We start from the raw sequence: 20,949 nt of genomic DNA, 5'->3' as shown, positions 1-20,949 counted from the left end.
TTCTGTTGTTAAGAAGTTGCGTGAGGGTTACCCAGTCTATGGGTTTACCGGAACACCGGTAAAGGCAAATTTGTGACAGCACATGAAGGCATCACTGGGCCTGTATCGTCTCTTCCTGTAAGGGAAGCTCAGTCAGCTGTCACAATCTGAAAGGCGAGCAGAGGGATCACAGGAGGGGAGAAACACATAACAAGAGCTAAAATGTCTAATTTTTCCAACAAGTTCAGCGGTTACACGATGACTCAACTCAACGAAATTCTGGAGGATGACGAAAAACTCACAAAAATGGTACAGGAGATGGATGAGGTATGTTAAGCTACTTCGCTTTTGTAGTCCAACGTTAGCTACTGACTCCTTCTCGGTCACTGTTTTTTCCCTCGACCCTTTGTTGTGTTTTTCCCAACATAGGCTCGGCATATTGGGAACGAAACGGTTATTTCGTTTAGGACTGTATCGTAAATATGTGTTGTCAACCGAACTTCAGTGTTCCGAAACCTAGTAGCGGGTACAAATCGTTAACCTTGGGACGGAGCAGGGGCAAGCATTGTCTCAAGTTTTAACACATTAGGATTCCCAGTTTGCGACATTGTTGCTCCAATAAACGGCACTTCCCCAAACAGAAAAAGCTCGTCTATATTCAGTAGTATGTGGGATCAATAAAACGTTTAAATGGCCAAACTAATGCTGAGTCATTTTCAGAAAATAATCAAATTTAAGCAATGGCCTAGCTTCGACACTCTTTCTCAGGCAGGTCGTCATGCCAGACTGCACTCACAAATCTGCCAATTTATGACTGACTTTCCTGCCGCCGCAGGCAGACCGATAGCGAGGAAAACAAAACTTAACACCCTTATCTAAAATGTGAATTATTAACCTGTGTACGCCCAGAAGCACAAGTGATAGCCTACTAACATCATTATTTAATAGAGGTATTTTTCGCATCAGTTTCTGTATTGTTAAATAAAGCCGAGTTCAGCAGATTATTTTATGCACTCAGAATGGTAGGCTACATGAGGTAGACATGTGAGGCAATTGACAAAGTAACATATTGACACTTTCAGAGTTGCTTCTCCATACAGACCATCGGCTCATATCTGGACTCTGTGGCTTTGCTTCAGTACCACAGGGACTCAATCAATTTCCAATAAATGTCTATCTGCTTTGCACTTAGTCATGAGGCTGCCCTTGTCAAGATAAGCAGCCGATAAGACTCAGTTTTTCCAAACATAGAGCGATTATAAACCATAGTCCCTAGAAAGGTTTTACCACAGACATAAATTTGCCATATTGAGATAGAGAGTGCAAAGAGATTAGACATTTTTATACAGGATTTGGGCTTGTGATTATTTTCCATACTGCTGCTCCTTCCAAAATAGTCAATTCCGGTGTGAGCTTTAATCTACCCTAATGTCCTGCTGCTGAATCAGCTCCACCAGATCCCCGGCGTCTGAAAAAATTTCCCACTGTACTCATTCTCTTCTTTTTCTTTTTTTTTTTTTTTTTTTTTTTTTTTTACTGTCCGGTGTAAACTCTTCAAGAACCCCCCCCACCCCATCCTATTTCTTACTCTCCATACATACCTCTGCTTGGACCTGATCAGTAATTACAAACGTCAAACACAAATTTTCAGGACAGATGAATTTTCCTTGTCTGTTGTCATGGTGCCACAGCTTTCGCTCTGGCAGTCTTATTTAAGCTCATTTTGTGTGCCAGTGAGGAGTCGTTGCGTAAAAATGTGATGAAAGCCCCTCTTCCCAGACAGACGGAACTACAAGCTACTCTGTGTCACCTGAAGTGCCCCAGATATCATCTTGCAAAAGCAGAAGAAAATGGTATTATATAGCTGTTTGCTGTGAGCCGGCCTTTTGTGTTGTCAGTTCAGTTTTTGATCCACACCCTGTCTCCATGGTTTCATTGTCCTCTTCCCGTAGGTTACACAGAGGGGAGGGACATGTTTACTGCAATGACACTGCAGTTGTTGTCTTAAATGACTTGAAGTAGCAGTCATGAGATTATAGGAGAGATGGAAGAGCATCAGCCTTGTAAAGACGTGCCTGAGCCCAAGGTGTATCTGTCTGGGAAATTCTCTCTACACTGGACAGGAACAAAGGCAGTGGGTGTCACAAGATGTTGAGTGAAACCAGAGAGTGCTGAGAAGTACTGAGTACACAGCTGTAGTATAAAGACACAAACCCTTGCCTTAGATGTAGACACATGCTTCGCTGTCGGCAATAATCTTCTCAGTTTGCAAAACACACACTGAAGGCAGCACGTGTTGCCTTTTGAATAATGCAAATAGTGCTGTCATGAATTTGTTTGGAGATTCAGTGCATCCTGTGTTTTGTGTTAAAAGCAGGCTGTTTGGGACTTGTTTTTGTTTTGAGGCACGCTCAGGCTGCAAGATGTATTTTTAAAACAGTAGTTTCTTTTCAGCTACATTTTGAGTGTCCACTGAGCTAAAGACAGCGCAATCTTGATTTTTAGGTGACCCAGTTTTATAATGTCCCCCACGTAATGTTTCGGCTCATTTAATCTCAACTCGCTGCAACATGTAAAGCATACTTTACTACTCTCTTGAAGCGAGTTGAGATTAAGCTGAGCGCCGCCATATCTTTTTGAGGCTTTCTCTAATCCAGGAGTGGGTTTTTTACGGAGCGGGCGTGCTGAAGTTCAAGTCCAGTCGTATCAATTTATAACAGAACAGTTATTATAACATCTTGGTGCACAAGTGCCTTGCTCAAGTGCTGGTTTAAAAGGGATATATTCAAACATTTACATGCTTTTCTAATAATAGTAATTATAGTCATATAGAGACTGGATTGCTGAGGTATTAAAAAAAAAATACAATATATCAGCTGTCATTTTTTTTTCTGACCAAGATACATACAAAGCGTGTCAGTGCTGTCTGACAGGAAAAAACAATGTAATTATGACATGGTTAGTAAATCACAGACCTAGTTTGGAGTTTCTGTATTGCAATTTCATGTTACTTATCTGCTGACATGTTTACCAGTACTGATATATCTGTAATAAGCTAATATCGGCCTGATGTCCTTCTGGCTAATTTATATTACTTATATACTTACTTATATTATTTATGTACTTTTCTGACATAAAATATCGCATGTGCTCAGTTGGGTTTCCGACCATCGTGTCTGTTTACCACTTAGCGACTCACAGTTCCTGTGACACATATCTGTGTGGCTTTGATTGTGGTTACACAGAACAAAGGAAGAAGGAGTCGCAGCTTGATCATAAGAATCACTGAAGCAACATGTGCTTTGAATTTTAGAAGTTTTATTTATTTTTTGTGATTGGCGTATTACAGCCACCTGTATCTGATTGTGGGTTATTACATAAGCTCTCCAAAACTTGGGTCTGTGGTCCATCCAGACGAGCTCTTAACCCACATTTCCTGATTATTTCAGCCTTTGTGGGGAGAGTGGGGCGTTGGAGAGCGTTTCTCCCAGCAAACAATTATGTGTTTGGTTTGACAGAACAAGCCTGCAGTTATGGATGCTATTTAAAGGTCTGCTTCTTCAGCCGGCCACGATGAATGAGGACATCGGCTCTTGCTAAAGGGAGGCTGGCCACCTCAGGATATGACTGTGTGAAGTTCAGTGGTAATAGACATATTTAGGTGCATTTCCTGTATGAAATATTGTTGTCTCCATTTGGTCCAACCACCAAGCAAGGCCCTCCTCATTCACTTTTAGAAACTATTCTATAATCACAACCTACGCTACGGTGTATATTTAGTTTTCCTACATTATCCCGCCCAATCCTGGTTATATTTGCACATACAACGTGTTGGTTGGATGTGTGAAATGAGTCATTTGATTTTAATCTTCCACTTTTCACACTGTAGCAAGTTGTTCTTTCCAACTGTCCTCATGGTTTCACTTCAAACCTGCAGTGGGGCACACTATTGGTTTTTACACAAGGTAGTTCACTGTTTTACAAGGTCTCCTGTGGTTCTGAAGGGATGTTTCCAAAGTTTTCAAATATAACTCTTAATGATGTCATCAGGGTTATCTCAGCGTGGGCTTGAGACTTAAGATGTGCTGCTTCTTGTGAGTCCTTTTCCACTGCAGACATTTTGACTCGTCACAGGGAAAGCAAAGATGTATGGCTGCATTCCAGCAATGTCAGCAGAATGGCAAGAGCAGCCTTGTAGTCGCATCGTTAAGATAGCCCCAGTTAGCTTCTTTTGTTAAGTTTGCTCACAAGTGAAACCAGATACAAACTGCGGATAGGTCATTTTTAAAGTAGCTCTATATTTTTGTATTTACAACTGAAACCATTAGTGGATTCACTGAGAAGTTGATGGACAGAAGAATAATGTGCAACTACTCCATTTTGATAATACATTGTAATTTTTCAAGCAATAGTGAAATTTTTCCCGGCTCAGCTGTTAAAAGCAGACGATTGGCTTTCTAGTGGGAGGGGCGGCACAACCGCTATCTTTGGCTTTACAGGCTACTCCCTATAGAGTTGTGTTGAAGATACTTAAAGTGCAGTCTCTCCTCTTAAAACCCATCAGATGATACTATAGTGATTACCTTTTGCTCAGATCTAACAAGACAATTGATGTCTTGGGCACCGCAAAGTTCTGACTGTCAATTTTTCATACTTTTCTGACATTTCATAGACCCAATGATTAGTTGGTTAATCAAAAAAATAATCTGCCAATGAATCAATAGCGAAAAAATAAATTGTTAGTTAGTTGCAGCCTCTATTGTATTGGTGTTAATATTGGATACTGCCCGTGATGGAGGCTTTGCAGCCAGTTTGCCGGCAGTCTGTTCCAAGTGGAAGTTATCTATCTTCTATCTCGGAGGCCAAATTATGCTACACCTGTGAGTGATGACACAAAGTGATAATACTGCGTCCGAAATACAAATTTACTGCTCACTATAGAATCAGCTATCGAGTGTCGTATAGGGAACAGTGACAGAGGAACTGAATCTGGACACAGTGAGTCAGCAATACGCCACAGCAGGTCCCAGGTACTGTCCTACCTGAATGGAATGTAGTGTGTGTGTGTGTGTATATATATATATGTATATATATATATATATATATATATATATATATATATATATATATATATATATATATATATATATATATATATATATATATATATATATATATATATATATAAAAATCAGATATCTTCAGTACTGGCCTTGCAGGTGTCACTCTGCTTAAATTAGATAATAAATGTAAAAGAAACAAAGTTTTCTTCTTTGAACAAGATTTGTCTTTTGACAGTGAATATGTGGTGGGAGTTGTGTGAAAACTGCCGTGTGATGATTCATAGTTAGTCAACTATAAAACCTTTTCCTTTCATTTTCTTTCTTAGATGTTTCTCAGCAAAGAATGCATATTAATGGTAGATTCATTGTAGATATGTACTTCACTCAGACGGTTAAATTAGAGTCCAGTATTAAAGAGAGAAGTCTTGTCTCTCAAGACTCTTGTGTGTCATGAGTTCTGGATTGAAGGATGTGCAAAAGTAAAGCCATAAAGACATTTGACTTTTTTTTTTTTTTTTTTTTTTTCTTTTGTAGATGCAGGACGTCCAGCAGAGCAAGGAGATGACGCTGGTCAACAACCGAACCCTGGCAGAGCAAAACCTTGCCCTGCAGCCCAGACTGGAGCTCAAGAAAGAGCAGCTGACCAAACGTTACAGCTGTCTTCAGGAGAGCTTTGAGTCCTATCAGCTTCGCAAGTCCACTCTTGGTACAGCAGCAGTACAGCTATCACAAGAAAGAAACATTTTTATTTATTATTTAATCTTTCATTTTGAATGTAACCCAGCGCTTAACAACATTTAATTCACTGGAGTGAAATTGTGAAGACATTCAGTGTGAGGCTTTACGTGATTGGAGTTTCTGCTTTCTGTTTAAGAGTGAAAAGTAGTTCCTCAAATGGCCACCTGAGGCCAGCATCAGCAGGATCAGTCAGAATCTAACGTTAATGAATATTTTGTGTTCTTCTCCACATCTAAAAGGTCTCACACACAGTCCAGGACAGAGAAACAGTCTGGAGTAAAGCAGCTGTCCTCCTGATCAATCCTGAGCTCCATCAGAGCATCGCAATTAATTAAAAGCTAAAAGTTGAATTCTGTTTCTTCTGCAGAGTTTCCTCTGTCTGTCCTGTCCTCGCCTACAGTTTTTAGTTTTGCTGCATTTGCATTACTGCGCCCATGGAAGCATTTAAAATGACTGACAGCAGCCTCTCTAATCATTAAAGTAAACCGTTAAAGAAAACACACAATAAAGAAATCACATGAAAAGTTAAAAGGACCGGTAGAGGTGGGATGAATCTGAGAAAATAATTAGTTGGGTTGGGAGGCCAGTGGATGATTTGTGCACACATGATTATTTAGATATTGTCAGAGCTGATCCGCACATCACACCAATGTAGCTCCTATAATCATGACAAAAGAGTGCAAACAGCTGCTGACGTCAAACTATTAGGCTGTAATATCAACCAGAGCATCCTCTGAATTCAGCACCAACCTGAATTCAGCACCAACCTGCTGTATTTTATGTCGTCATATAGTAACAGTAGTGCCCATTATGAGGTCTGCACATGTAATTTGCACACTGTGTGTTCCTCCCTGTCAGTAGGGGGTGCTGCAGCAGTCTTCACACCCCCCCATCTCGCACGCTCGCCTAAGGCTGGCTCTTTTACAGCGTTGTACAAAAACAGTTTTGGTCCCCTTTGTGACAACTGTAGAGTAGTGCATTTTTATATAACTTGCACGTTTAAATTATATTGAGGCTTAATATTATGCATAATTAAGGGTGGGCCCTCTTTGAGTGACAGGTGGGTGCCCTCTCGGGTTAGGTAGTTCAACAACCAGGCTTCATTCAGCCTCTGCTCTACCTCTTTGCCCATTTTCTGGATTAGCCGGAGTCATACACTGCTAAGATGGCGAAGGCCAGAGCCGCCCACGTTTGAGCTTCACAAGCGCTCTTCAGTGACCTATGGGTGACGTCACGGACACCACGTCCATGTTTCATACAGTCAATCATCATCGTAGGAACCTTGGGTGTTATGTAAAGTTTGCATGAAGAGACCTGTTTCACCAGTTCTCACGTTTCCCATCGGAGGCTGGAGCCTTCACTAAAAGCCCTGTTGTCATGTTGCTGCAGGAGTCTCTCTGTTCAGGTTAAGCAAGTTCCATCTCCACTGCAGGATCGTACTGGAAAAGACAGGCTTAGAGGGCCGTAATGTACCACACCGACACACCTTCACTGTACCTAGTGTGTGAAGAAGACGGAGTGACGATACTTGTGACCGTGTTGACGCAGTGGTTGCCAAGCAACCCTCTCAAAATAGCATGCCAACCATTCACTACGCTGATAAAAGTTTGACTTCTTCCCTGCAAGGCATGCAGACTCTGCTGGTGCTGCCATGTATACAGTACACACAAAGGTTGCAACAGTTTTTGCAATCTGTCAGATGTTGTAGTTTTTAGTACTTTAAGGCCAGATTTGAAGTTGAGTCTTATCTAAACAGATTTGCTGCTCTATTTACAGCAAAGTAGGGATCTACTAAACAGTAGTTGTAATGTGTGCAGATATTTTAAGTTTACATTTAAGGTTTCAAGGCGATGATGACAACCTTTTGCTTTATAATTTGAAGCCTGTCTTGTTGGACAGCATTTCTCATACAGCAGTCAATGGGACTGATGCAGGTCTGTGGTTTTTGTCTATCGTCAGCAAGCGATGGCTTTTGTCAAATGTAGGTTACCCGGTGTCCCCCCGCCTCCCCCTCCTTCTATGCACCAGCCGTCCTAGTTGTGGATTTGCTGAAGAGCAGCCGGGGACGGACAGCGATGCTTAAGAGCTGAGAGAAATGCAGCCGTTTGACCCAGATGAGAGATCCAACATATACAGTAGCTTGCTGTGTTGATGTCGACATACAGCTACACCACCGGCAACGCCCTCCCCAACCTGTTCTCCTGGAGAAGTGCGGCCTTTGTATTACCCTTCACTGTCCACTGACCTCTGGAGGCCAAAATGGCAGGGCATCACCACCACCACCACCCACTGCCTCTGAGGACAGCAGCCCACAGTGGGCCATTGTGCTGCCAGGCAAGCTGGTGCAAAACAGCCGGAGTGGGTGGGAGGGAGTGCTGGATGATGCGACCAGAAGGCAGGGGAGTTGGGAGAGTGGGAGAGAGAGAGCGAGAAAGGCAGTGAGGCAGTCCAAAGCTCCCCACTCAGATTCACAGCAGAGGTCGATGTGGCTTCATTTACTAAATGGTCTCATGATCTCCAGGCCCAGACTATGTGTGTTGGGCACTCTGCGGGCTCAGCCAGAGAATCACCGCTTTGTGTGGAGGAGGGCTGCTGATATGCCTAAGAGTCCGTCCTGTTATGGGAGAGGGAGCGGGACAGAAAGGAATGGGAGTTCCCCCAGGAAAAAAGGCTGTGTCAAAAAGGAACAGTTTTCTATTCAATTTAAACTCTGCCAGTAACATTTGGCAAACCACTGTGAGTTTTTGGGATCTAGTGCCAGAAATTCAGAGATAACATTTTGGATTAGCAGTAAATTGACCAATTTTTGAGAAATTTGGTCTGGCTAATTGTTGTTTCAGGAATCCCTCAAAGCCCTTTTGTTGGTTTTGTAAGTCAAAGTCACCCAGCGCAGAAATTATACAAAAAGTTTCATTTGTTCTTTCAGTGTTTGAAAAAACAGGTCCTCTTGCTGTGGAATTTAACAAGAAAAGTGGTCGGGCTGCTCTTTGCATAATGTTAATCTTGAATGTCTCTGTGCTGCATGATGCACAGGCAGTCTTACATTGTAAGTATTAACCATCTGTCACCTTGTTCTGAGGGCAGGGTCACATGCGCAAATTTACATCTTTGCTTCTCGTTTTCACTTTGTTGACCTTGGACCAATAGCAAAGAAGTGTGTGAGGTTGTGTGTGTTTGCACCAGTGCGTATGTGGAGTCTGACAAGCTAAGTATTACATTTCCAGTCATAGCCAGTTTGACAAGTTTTAAGTGATACACCAACATGATAAAATTGTGTGATATTTTAACTGTGGTCATACCTTTTTATAGATGTGTTTTATTGGTGTGCTCAATAGCAGATACCAAAGTATAAGAAAGTGTGGAGCAGAAGTTGTAGCGTGGCCAAGCCTTTCGTCAACGTTGTACTTTCTTATTTTCTTTTGCCTTTCACACACTTAATCACCATCACTCATCGGCCCTTTTTAACACTTAATTAACCCTGGAACTTGTTAGAAATTCACAAGTGATAGTGTGGAGGAGAGTTAAGGGCATGCTAATGACACCTTTTTGACAGAAGACATTATATAATTTAAAACTGAATATTGCTAGTTATATAAAATGCCTTCGAAATGATGGACCTTCTCCTTGACCATGACTGGTGATAGTGTACAGCCTCACAGGGCGAAAGATATTCAACATCAATTATGCAGAAATGTTTTAATTTAAGATGGACCTGTATTGCACTCAGTGACCAGTGCATAAGTGAATTTTTCTAGACCTTTATCACCTGCTTGCCATGCGCAGAAGAAAGCTTAAGGTAGAATAGCATTTCAGGTTGGACTGGAGTCACTCCTGTAATTAGAGATCCACAATATTGTGTCTAGGGTTGGGTAATGACGGTGAGTTGACAATGCTATAGTGGAGATCAGTAACTACTGATGTGTCATTAGGCTTACTGCCAGAGTTTCACCATGCAGGGATGCAATCCCAGCTCCAGTTGGTGTTGACTTTCAGTCCTGCTTAGGAACACAAACAAAACAATCTTCCTCCTTAGAGACAACGGAGTCAGTTTCAGTCGGCTCAGTGGGGCAAGTTCACAGCAAACAGAGAGGCGTTAAGGTTGTTTGGATGTGTCTGTCAAAGAACCAATACTGTCAGATCTCACATATCCTGCCCTAGCTTTGTGTGACAGGCTCATTAAAATCTGTTACTATTAGCGTTCATTTCATCTTAAAAACTGAGGGAATATTTTGGGGGAGCGGTTTTTGGAAATTGAGCTCCATGGTTAATTTAGGCATGGATCACACTTCATCCACAATGCATCTGGGTTGCCTCGAGCGCTGTGTAAACGGCACGGAAAACGGCACGGAGTCTTGTGTCACACATGTGTTGAAAAGATTGTGTAAAAGAGGCGATGAACTGTGGTATTGTAATATTACAAATGTAGCTCTGATTTAAAGACAAACGGCTCTTTTTTTCTTTTTTTTTACAAAGACAACCAAAAAAGAGTAAAATAACACAAGGTTTAGTGCGTAGACATTGTTACAATTAAGTCCTTATAACAAAAAAATCAGGTAATGCAACATCTTTATTACACCTTACGCCTACAGTATTGACAGATCTTCACATTTCAGTTATTAAATTTAATTCCAACAGAAAGTGTAGCATTAAGATGAATGTGGGTCTTTTAAAAAAGTATGATAAGCTTGTGTTTAGCGTGTGATGTTGCATGCTAAGTCTTCAGTTCTCTATATTTACATGTATGGTGGATGGTGTGGGCTGGCTTTGCTTTGACTGCACAGTAAATACTGAATACACAGTTTTTCTTATAACACAATGTTAAATCTGTCTGGACACGCCTTCTCTCAGTTCAGGCCCAGCAGAATAGTAACATTTGTGCTGTTCCTCTTTTTCTTGTTATTTGACAGACCACAAGTCAGGAAACACCTCCCTGGACACGTTGCTGGCCCTACTGCAGGCGGAGGGAGCCAAAATAGAAGAGGAGACAGAGGTAAGCATTATACTGCTCTCTCCACGGATGACTTCATGTTTCCCTCAGTGACACTGGATGTTAATTCAGATACCTGCGTTACCAGCTCTTGTCTCCTACAGAGGCTTCGTTGTGCAAATGTGAGGCTCTTGTTGGAGAGCATGTGGAAGGGCAGAATAGCTGACTTAGAGGTCCCAATTTTTATCCCTGCAATAGCTACCTGTCTGTCAGTGCAGGCAGCCCTGTTAGTGTGGCTGCTGTTGAATGAGCTGGTGAAAAAGTTGGTTTTAAATCCCTATATTACCTCAGTCACCACTGTCTTTTCTAAATGTTTGTTGATGGACCCCAGTTTGTTCAAGCTCCTGAATTCTGGCATCACCCACATTCTCTATTTCCTCTTGTGCCTGAGAACGTGTGTACATTTAGAAACCGGCCTAACCATGCTTACCAACAAACCCCGCACATGCATAATCCTAGGTAAACCACTTCCTAAATTGCGGGCCCATAATCTGTCTCATTTCTGTTTTTATTCTGAAAACGATGTAATAGTTTCTGTCAGGGTGAGGTCATGCCATTTAAGCCTCCTTTGTCTTGTTTCTCTAGTGCTGCACCACTGAGCATCTCTGGCCTCATGTAAGAGACCAAGAGGATCTGCTAAAATAGTGTTTCTCAGCGGGGGTGGTACTGCCCGCCGCAGGGGGAGTTCTGAGGACGACTGGGGGGCGCTGAGCTGCTGTTGGGGGGGCGTTTGTTAGTTGGAAATTCTAAGGCGAATTTACACTAAAGATTCACAACAATACGACTTTAAACTACTTGCAAAAAAACTGTGGCCTGCAACATTAAAACCTTCCAGTTTAGTCCACTGCGACTGGACGAGACGGTGTATTTTTTCTCCGTCAGCTACTTGTGGCGCAGCTACGTGCTACGTTCGGGAACGGGTAGTCAGAGTACCATCTGTAAAATTTTACCCACATGCCGTTTACTGTGTAAACTGACGCTCTCTTTCTTGATATTACCGTGGAAAGTGTTTATTTCTCTGAGGAATACACCGTGAACGTCTTGTTGTCGCAGTGGTTACACATTTACAAGAGGTATATTCCGCTGTCGGGGTTACCCTGAAAGCACCTTCGCTGCAACACCAGCGAGTGACGACATATACCGTAGTTTCAGTAGGCTATAAAAATGTAATGTTAACAACAAACTAATTTAACAAATTTAAGTAGGTTACTTCCCCACAGAAGACACAAAAGAGGAGGTAAGACTAAATCATGTGTGTTGACTCAGCAGGGAGGATATAAAATATTTAAAAGCAATAAAGAATTCCTGAGAGCCTCACTACATTATATTCTATTATAATTATATATTTTGAATTGTCACCTGCCACCTGAATATTGTGTTTCCCTCTATATAATAAGATATTTCCACCATAAATTGGAGCAGAAATCTTCACCAGAATGCAGGAAATTAAGTGTTTAATGCTCAAAATCTATTCTAATTCTAAGGGAGGACCCCCATACCCCCCACTTATTAAGTGCCCCGTCCAAGAAACCAGTCTCTGGCTTCACACACAGTTTCTTGAGGAACATTCACTTATTAGTTAAATATAATTACTTTTCACATGGCTTTTTACCTGGGAAAGTATTTAATATGTTGTTTGTTATTCAATTATGTGTTTTTCCCCATGTTTTTAATAACAATAGTAAGAACAACAACAAAAAAATCAACAATATTTGGGGCAAATAGCAAACATCTTTTTTGTTCATGGTCTAAAGTTTGCCATTAAACAATATGTGTAGAGTAGCATTGCCCATAACAACATTTCAGCTGAAGTCAGCTCTGTGCGCGGCAGAGAGATGACCAATTGTGCACACCACGTTACTCGTCGGTGTAAGCTCATTTGAGTTTCATAACTATTCTATGGAGTGTGGAAAGAGTGAAAATGTTCAGGGATTTTTTGCCCCAGTGCATGCTGGGAAACCTTCTCACATGTCTGCTCCTGTAACGATACAATATCTTAAACCCTTATTGTCTATGACATTTTTATCTTATCTTTCTCGCTTGCTACCCATGTCCGCAACATTATCTCTATTGTTAGCTACTAGGACTTTCAAAGGGATGTGACGACCATATATGGCAGTCTGGGGGTGTATCTGTGTGTGTTCTCTGTATGAGGTCCCAGGTCAGGTCACCTTCAAACGAGTTTGACCACAAGAGGACTGTGCTGTAAAGTTGCAGCGACAGATACTGACACAGGGTGTGACTGCAGCATCAATGTTCAGAGTTTAAATCTAAACATCAGACTTGTGTAGTTGATTATTCAATCTCTGGTCATTTACAAGTTATTTGACATTATTTTTCAAAATGTTACTGAATAAATGGTTGAAGATATAATCATTCGATGATCATAAAAATTTTAAATCCCACAGAAGTTTGGGTGTCTGGCTTTGTTTCTTTGTGATTTTCCCTGGATGCTATTTCCATCGTCATGACTCATGTTGGCTCTCAACTTGGTGTTGTATAAGAGACAGAAGGGGCTTCTCTATTCTCTCTCTAAACTGTCCAAAATCTCTTTACTTCTGTCAACAGAACATGGCCGATTCCTTCCTGGATGGCGACATGACCCTGGAATCCTTCGTTGATTCCTACCAGAGTAATAGGAAGCTGGCCCACTTGAGAAGGGTGAAGATCGAGAAGCTGCAAGAGATGGTGCTGAATGGCCACCGTCTGCCCCAGGCGTCAGTCCCTACCTCCCGATCTCAGGACGTGTCCCTGCTTACCGAGGCCGACATCAGCAATTCCCCTGTAGCCCAGCCGAGGAGGAAACCCCCGCCTCCTCCGTCCCAGCCAGCACCTATTCTAAGTCCAGCTCTCACCGCTGACCCCCAGCCTCCTGTCTTCTACTCAGCATCGCCATACCCGCCAATTCCCCCCAGAACAGGCCAGCCTTTCCCCAACGTCTCCTCTGGCTACCCCAACCACTTCCTATCTCAGTACCCCCCAGCCTTGCCTCAGAGGCCCCCACCTCGTATGGCCCCGCAGCCTGGCTTTATCATGCAGTAAATAAAAGCAGTTGCCACTCACAGGACACCGTGCGTGTCGTGGACTTTTCCCTACTGGAACTGCTCTGAGAACTATTTTTCTAAGTCGTTGGCGTTCTTGGAATACGACCAATCACATCACAAGGAGGCCGACCCGCGCTGGTCTGGTCACATTCAGCTGAAGCAGATCTCCAATATCCTCTGTGGATTTGCGCTCACCTCTCAACCCCATCAACACTCCCAACAACAACAAAAAAAGACGTGACGAGATCAGCCTCGACTCTTGCTTGCCTGAGTCCCTTCAGTGGAAGGGCCCAATGCAGGCTGTATTGAAACAAGTGTCAGCCTATGGGTCACTGAGCTGTGCCCTCAGCTCTGCATGCCCATTACTTTTCAGTCTCTCACCTCCCTTCAAACATCTTCCTCAAGCTTTTGCGGAGCACTTAAGTCACTGAAAAAAAGGGTTTGATTAGTCATTTCCATCTGCAGCATACTAATTTACTGGTAATGGATATGCAAACAAAGAGAGACCCAAATTACTGTGCAGTTTTTATGAAAATACATTCAGGCAAAACTGCATCTATGCTGTGATTTTTCTTTAAATATAAAAATCTGCAAGGTACGTAGACATATTTGAATTTCAGCATCTTTTAATGATATAGTACTAATGGAGTTATGTTAATAATAGCCAGGATAGACTGATTAACATGTGTAAAAGAGGGCTTTGGTTGGTGGATCTCTTCTTCAGCATGTGGGTGAGTCTCGCGAGTCCAGACCTGCCTGGTTCAAGATGGTGTACTCGGTCCATCTCAGGCAGACGTCAAAAGAGAGTTGAAGGAGAGCATTAGTGTCTGAGCTGTTGTAATCAATGACCAGGCCTGTAGAGCCCTGCCTGAAATGAAGGATTTATGTATAGCCATACAGTACACTTCTGATGTGTGTTGTTTTCTGTAGGTTTCTGTTGTAATGCAACACTCCTTTATGTTGTCTGTTGTCCTCAACACCCTTAGTTGGGATTGGAGATGATGCCAACAGTTCTTTGGATCTCATACGCATGGTCCTGGTCAGTTTTCTGTCACACTGAGCACCAAAGAGTTCCCACATCACTCTTATTTTTTTTTTTTATGCAAGTGAAACAATTAGTGAGGCGATCTACCATTGTTCCCATTCCAACATATCTGTTTGTGATGTTCAGATGAAACACTCTTTTTGTAAAAAAAGAAAAAAAAAAGAAAGAAAAAAAAAAAAAAGAAAGAAAGACAGACAGATTTCTTCAGGAGGAACTTGCAAAGTCAACCTGGGAGGAAATGTTTTCTGGTGCGAAAGATATTCATTTGTTTTCCTCCCGACTGCTGTCGCTGTGCACTGTTGAAGAGCCACGAGTGCCTACACTTGAAGTGACGTTTATGGCGTCCTGCTGATTCTCTATGCTCAGCTGTTGAGGTTAGAATCCCCCAACCCTTCAAAGAAAGAAAAATGGCCAAGCATTTGGTCGTCTCCTCCTGCTACTGATTTTGTGTTCCACCAGAAGGTAGGAAAAAAAAAAGGCAGCGTCAGACTGTCAGGCTTTGCTTTCTCACTAGAAGCAGAAGGCCATAGTAGAGCAACACTGAACATGTGCCAGAGAGACAAGAGATGCCCTCAGGCTTTGTGCCTAGCGGTGCTTGTGCTTCTCTTCTATTCTTCCTCCATTACGTTGAGGATTGGCTGGGGTCAGTTTCAGAGATGTTTGCATGTGTTGTTGCTGTTTTGTTTTTTTTGTTTTTTAATTGGTGAAATAACAGGGCTCTGAAATGTTTTTTGTCATATCTCGGTGATAATACTTTAACCTCAAAGCAAGGACGTGGACCACAGAATGGACAAGGCATACTTGTCAGCAGGCAAAACTACAGAAATAGCAGAAGCATCAACATCTCGATGAACCAGCATTTCTAACAACTAATAGTGGATAATTATTTTGTGCATGGCCTTTGCTCTTTGTGTTCAGTCTAAAGAGTCCTCTTTAATACTTTTTTTTAGCCGTTGAGCTGCTTTTTACATTTGAACTGATCCTCTGTATCCATTGTTTTATATGTGGTGGTGATATTTTCAGTGTAATGTTGTAGGTATTGACTTATAATGAATGTTCAAGTGGAATTTAATGCTATTTTCAAGTTCAATAAATCTCAGTTTTTTTTACATGTTTTTTTATCCACTTGCCTTGTTATTACACAGTGAACACATGTGACTTGTTTGCTGTATGCAGTTATGTCACATGAGAACACACTGGAGTTTTGCAACATTTTTGAAAATGAAACAAGACAGCCACCTAGTGTTCCTGGGTTGATAATACATGACATTTATCCTTAACTCCCAATGTAGAGAAAGGTTAATGGCCATAACTTACAACGTGAAGAGAAAAACATTGCTTCATAAAATTAGTTATTTTATTATAATACTTGGAAAATGATGGTATACAATATTATCTCCAAAAATCACAGGTATATTTATAGTTATGTTAAACAATGTTTCTAGTACTAGAACACAGAAGGCCAAGTTACTGATAACTTAACTGATCAATAAGGAGTTATTCTCCTGTGTTATTTAAAAGCAGTTATTTCTCGCACTCTCCAAATTAGATTTTAGATATAAAGATGGGTAACAAATTAAAGGAAAAAGCAGCATTAAGTGTCTTCTAGTATGGAGTCTGGCCACCAGGAGCCTCCAAGTCTGCAAAGACTGCGGAACATACCATTCCTCCTTGAGATATGTTATAATTGGTCTCATGGAGACGGTGGAGAGCACTGTCTTGCACTCTGGTCCAAATTCTTCCATAGGTGTGAAACTGAGTTGAGATCTAGTGACTGTAAAGGCCGCGGCATTTTATTCACCTAATTTATTCACCAAACCTCCAGTGAGTCCTGGTGCACGGAAGTATCTGCATTTGATTTGATGTCTCTCCACTCGTTTCTTGAAGTTGTACCTTTAATTTCCCCCCCCCGTTTGTCTTAAATAAAGATTATTATTATTATGCTTATACTTATTACAATACACTACGTCATTGTAGCGCGTTAACAATGTGTTAAACATGTTGTGGTGTTGAATGCACCCCTGCGCCTGTAATGTTGCATTTATGTCCAATCTAAAGGACGGACGATTGCGTTTTTTTTGTGAAAAAAACTTCTAGTAACCCTTCTGATGTCTGCGGTTACTCAATTGAATGATATATACATTCAAGATGAACTGGGCTGTGAGCTGTGCATCTTCTAGTGAATAATTTTCCAAGTCATACTCATTTGCAGGGCAAAGACACTTCAGAGGCACGCCCACCTCTGGAGTGCCTTGTTTTAGGATGGGCGTGATTCACAGTGTGTGTTAGGGAGTAAACGAGCTTCAGGCAGAGTCACTTTCTTTTCTTTCTTTATTAAATTGGTCAAATCTAATCTAATCGAGCATAAGCATAATTACTGTGTGTGCTTAGTTATTCGAACTTTAAGGTGAACTGACTTTTCCTGACAATTCCAGAAACGTTCAAATACGCTTAGGACATTGGAAACACAAAGAACTATAAAAGCTAGGACTACAAACAGAGATATTTTCTAGGAATCTTAACACATCTGACACGACACATGTTTCAGGAGCTTATACCCCAGGGAAGCAGTATTTAGTGGTATTTGCCGTGTTTTATGTTCACTCGCGTGTGAACAGCAACAAAGAACGCGGCTGGTCGCGCTGGAAGAAATCTTTAGTGTTTTTAACGCAGCCCTAAACCACGTGTTACGTTTCCATAGTCACGTCACATCGGCTCCACCATGTTGTAGGAAATCCACCGCTGCTCCTCACTCACTGTCAGATTAGAGTTTAATCCGAGGAGCAGGAACCCGCTGTCAAGGCGCTGTCCGCATCTTGGAAGGACTCTCCGAGTTTGTGCATTCTGAAGAAACGCGGCTTCACGTGCCAGAATCATTTTTTTTCTACAATAAGCGGCCTGGACGTAAAAGATGAAACGCCAGTCTTCCGTTGCTGTCTTTGCCTGTCCACCGACTTGCCAACACGTTAAGATGTTAGCTGGCTAACTAGCTGAGAAAGAGCAACGTTAACTAACGGTAAATCGGATTAACGTTAGCTGCTAACGGCAGCCTCCCTTTAGGTAACTCTTAATATCCAGGTATTATTTGCTGTGCTTGACGACTATTACGCAGCAAACGGTTGCCTATGTTTTTTCTAATGTTTATTACAATTCTACATTTGTGTCAAAATAAGTACTTTGTGCTGTAATTATTAGCGAGCATTAATGTTGCTGCAAGCTAGCTAGGTTATTAGCCAATTAAACCACAATAACAGCCAGAGCTCCTTCGCTAGCTAATCTTTAGTGTTTGTTGGAAAGAGCAAACATAAAATTAGTGCCTCCGACCACAACCGAAAGTCAAGACGGAGCTGACAGTCAGGCTGATGCGCTAGCTTGTCCTCGAGCTAGCTGGCAAGAGAGCTGTACAAGATTTGATCCCCGAAATTAGCCTTCAGACGAATCAAAGATGTCAGGAAAGGATAAAGACAAAGACAAACAGGAGAAGCAGTCCACCACGGAGCGGCTGATAAAAGGTGAGTGTTTTCTTCAATGTTACGTGCATCGTACATCCTTGGGTTGATTGCTAACGTATGAAATTGAAAACCACCTGTAGCTTTTGGAATAACTTTGTCTAAACCCCTTCCTGTCAAAAAGACGTGTGGCGAAGTTTATAATGTTGTTATTATAGGAGCCTTAGGTCAGCAGGCTTCCGGTGATATGAGACAAAAGGTATTCTTAATTGTTTTGTTTATTCCACTGTTGTCACATCCATAGGGGCTTCTACACCATTCCCCTTAACAAGCAGATGCTCAGATATCTCTGGATGAGGGTGAATCAGGGCATCTTTCTTTCCATGATTGCTTAGGTTAGAACTTCATAAATCATCTCCATAGTTAGCTCCATAGCTGGTATATGTGATACACCACCACACAGCAGAAATCAAAGGCGAGGAGTCGTCCTATGTTGGTGCCCAATCTCCTTGACATTTAGGATTGATGAAATCTTAATTTGTGAGGTCGTTGCTCCCTCACGGGAATAACCAAGGACCGCTCAGGTTACCAGCGGGGCTTGACAAGATGGATTCCTTCACCCTGAGGCGGTCATGGCTCTTTGGACAGACACGACACCATTTGTTGTGTCTGCCTAAGACCGGGCAGGCAGAGCCAAGTCTGAGGTAACTCCCGAGAGAGAGAAGCCAACCCCACCCCTGCCACCACCACCACCACTACCACTAGTAGTTAATGCCAACACAGGCCACATCCCGGTCTGTCTGCATGGGCACTGGAAGAGAGTCCTGCCAGGGGACTGGAATGCTGATGTGTGAGCCAGTAGGGAGAGGGTGAGTTAATTGTGGAAAGAATCTCCACAGTGATGTTCCCAACATGGCCAGCCACATGGCGGAAAGAGAGAATAGGAACGTGACAGGGAAGAAGACGGAAAGAAGAAACATAGACGGGAGTAAAGGCGACTTTGCTTCAGGGTGCCCCCCCCCCCCCCATCCCAAACAATATTGTCCCTGTATTAAAAAGCCAGAAATTAGTTATTGTTATCCACATCATGCATGGTTCAGTTTTTTTGAGTACATATTTGTAACGCAATGCAAACTATGATTGTAAAATATCACTGTATGTTCAGGCTGAAATATGTGGTCCGCACTAGTTGACCCTTGGTGTTTTCTGGCAGGTAATCACAGTGGTGTTTCCAGTGTAACTGGAGGCTGCAAGAGGGCTTAACTGGTAGACTACATAAGGCTAATGCTGTTCTGGTTGTGTAAGTCAACAGTTAAGCTGATTCACTGCTGAGTATTGCTTATTGCTGTGTGCTTACTTATTACTTGTTGAGTATTCAGTAGACGAATAGGTGTGTGGTGCCCACCTGCACTTACTGCAGACAAGACTTTGCTTAGCTACCTTTTTGATATCTCCGTTGCTAGATGTGACAAAGATTCATGTCAACTTTGATATAAATTGAACTGGCTTGTTGCTGCGTGCTAACCCCGATCCTCTTGTGTCTGAAATAAAATCAGGGATATAAGATAATAGAGAATAAATCCGTGGCCTGGCATTTAGCTCGCAAGGGTAATGCATTTACAGATAATTAGAGCAATCTGAAGTGGACTTCATGATTCATCCAGCCCCAGTCTGTTCTATTCATCTCTACCCAGCCGCATATTTGTAATTCAATCCTCCTCCATTGTGTTGATTTTAAAACAATGGCGGACATATTCTAGACGATGGCTTGTATCACTGTCCAAAACATTATCCTCGGTGGGCAGGCTGGTAGATAGTAGTGGCTTTGTTTCTTGAGTCGTTTGTTGTCATGCCAGACAGCGTGGGTGTTGATGCAGTGCAGCAGTGGCCCTGTGTGTGTGTGTGTGTGTGTGTGTGTGTGTGTGTGTGGTTTTGAAGAGTTCATCAAACATTAATGCTAATTAGGACAGGCAGTCTTTAATAAGAAGCCAGTGTCAGGGCGGTGGCAGCTTATTATTTTCAACAAAACATTTTACTTCACGTGCCGGAAAAATAAGTGGCTCGCTTCATTTCGTCTCCACCGTCGGTTTCTTTCACTGCATGGTGTTGTGTGTTCGGAGTGAAGCTCTTTACTGGCAGCCACAGATCTGTGTTTGAACAGACTGGCCCAGCCTTGATTGTACAGGCCAATCGACCCAGCAATTCTTTTAATCTGTTATTGTTGTTATTATTTGGGGGGGGCAGGGGGATCATTCCTGTTGAGAAGGAGACTTCTTTTCTTTGGCACAGAGACCAGCTATTATTGTCCAGCGCGGGTAATTACCGCCAGCCTCCAGGCAAATGCATGTGAATTTGGTCAATTTTTCTGCTTTGTTCATACTGGAGTCTTCCTTCAGTGTGACCAGGCTTTTAAGTAAACAGCCCCTGTATCTGGAAGCCCTTGCTAATAGAGGCTTTACCTAATCTGTTCTTAAGGCTCGTACCTCAGCTTACAGCTCTCTTCGCAGCCGTGCCTCGTAGGCCTGGGAGCACTTACTGTTTATTTATACCACGCTGGTCAACTCATGACAGCTTGTCCTCAGCACAGGCTAGCCAAGTTGGAACTGCACTCTAGCTTTTCCATCGCAGGCCAGGCTATAGTCTG

At 42.3% G+C, this 20,949-nt stretch overlaps 2 protein-coding genes across 4 annotated transcripts in view; both read left to right on the top strand.

Moving 5' to 3' along the window:
- The first annotated feature begins 118 nt into the window (after window positions 1–118).
- Window positions 119–15,971, top strand: vps37ba (VPS37B subunit of ESCRT-I a). The gene is made up of 4 exons (XM_038704643.1): window positions 119–306; window positions 5,577–5,748; window positions 10,688–10,770; window positions 13,336–15,971. The coding sequence occupies exons 1-4, from the start codon at window positions 202–204 to the stop codon at window positions 13,807–13,809; spliced, it is 834 nt and encodes a 277-aa protein (XP_038560571.1). The 5' UTR covers window positions 119–201; the 3' UTR covers window positions 13,810–15,971.
- A 1,281-nt stretch (window positions 15,972–17,252) lies between these two features.
- The window catches only part of ppp3cca (protein phosphatase 3, catalytic subunit, gamma isozyme, a), a 29,223-nt gene continuing 25,526 nt past the window's right edge, over window positions 17,253–20,949 (top strand). For 2 of the 3 annotated variants that reach the window (XM_038704641.1, XM_038704640.1), the window contains exon 1: window positions 17,253–18,368. In XM_038704641.1, coding sequence (XP_038560569.1) covers window positions 18,302–18,368 — 67 coding nt within the window. In that variant the 5' untranslated portion in view covers window positions 17,253–18,301. The remainder of the gene's footprint in view (window positions 18,369–20,949) is intronic. The other variant, XM_038704642.1, reaches the window with a different exon arrangement.

Source organism: Micropterus salmoides, unplaced genomic scaffold, assembly GCF_014851395.1.
Source record: "Micropterus salmoides isolate LMB-PRFRI ecotype aquatic unplaced genomic scaffold, ASM1485139v1 Ms_hic_scaffold_7, whole genome shotgun sequence".
Taxonomy (NCBI): Eukaryota; Metazoa; Chordata; class Actinopteri; order Centrarchiformes; family Centrarchidae; genus Micropterus; species Micropterus salmoides.
Note: the sequence above shows the minus strand (reverse complement) of the source record. Positions and strands in the feature narration are given on the sequence as shown.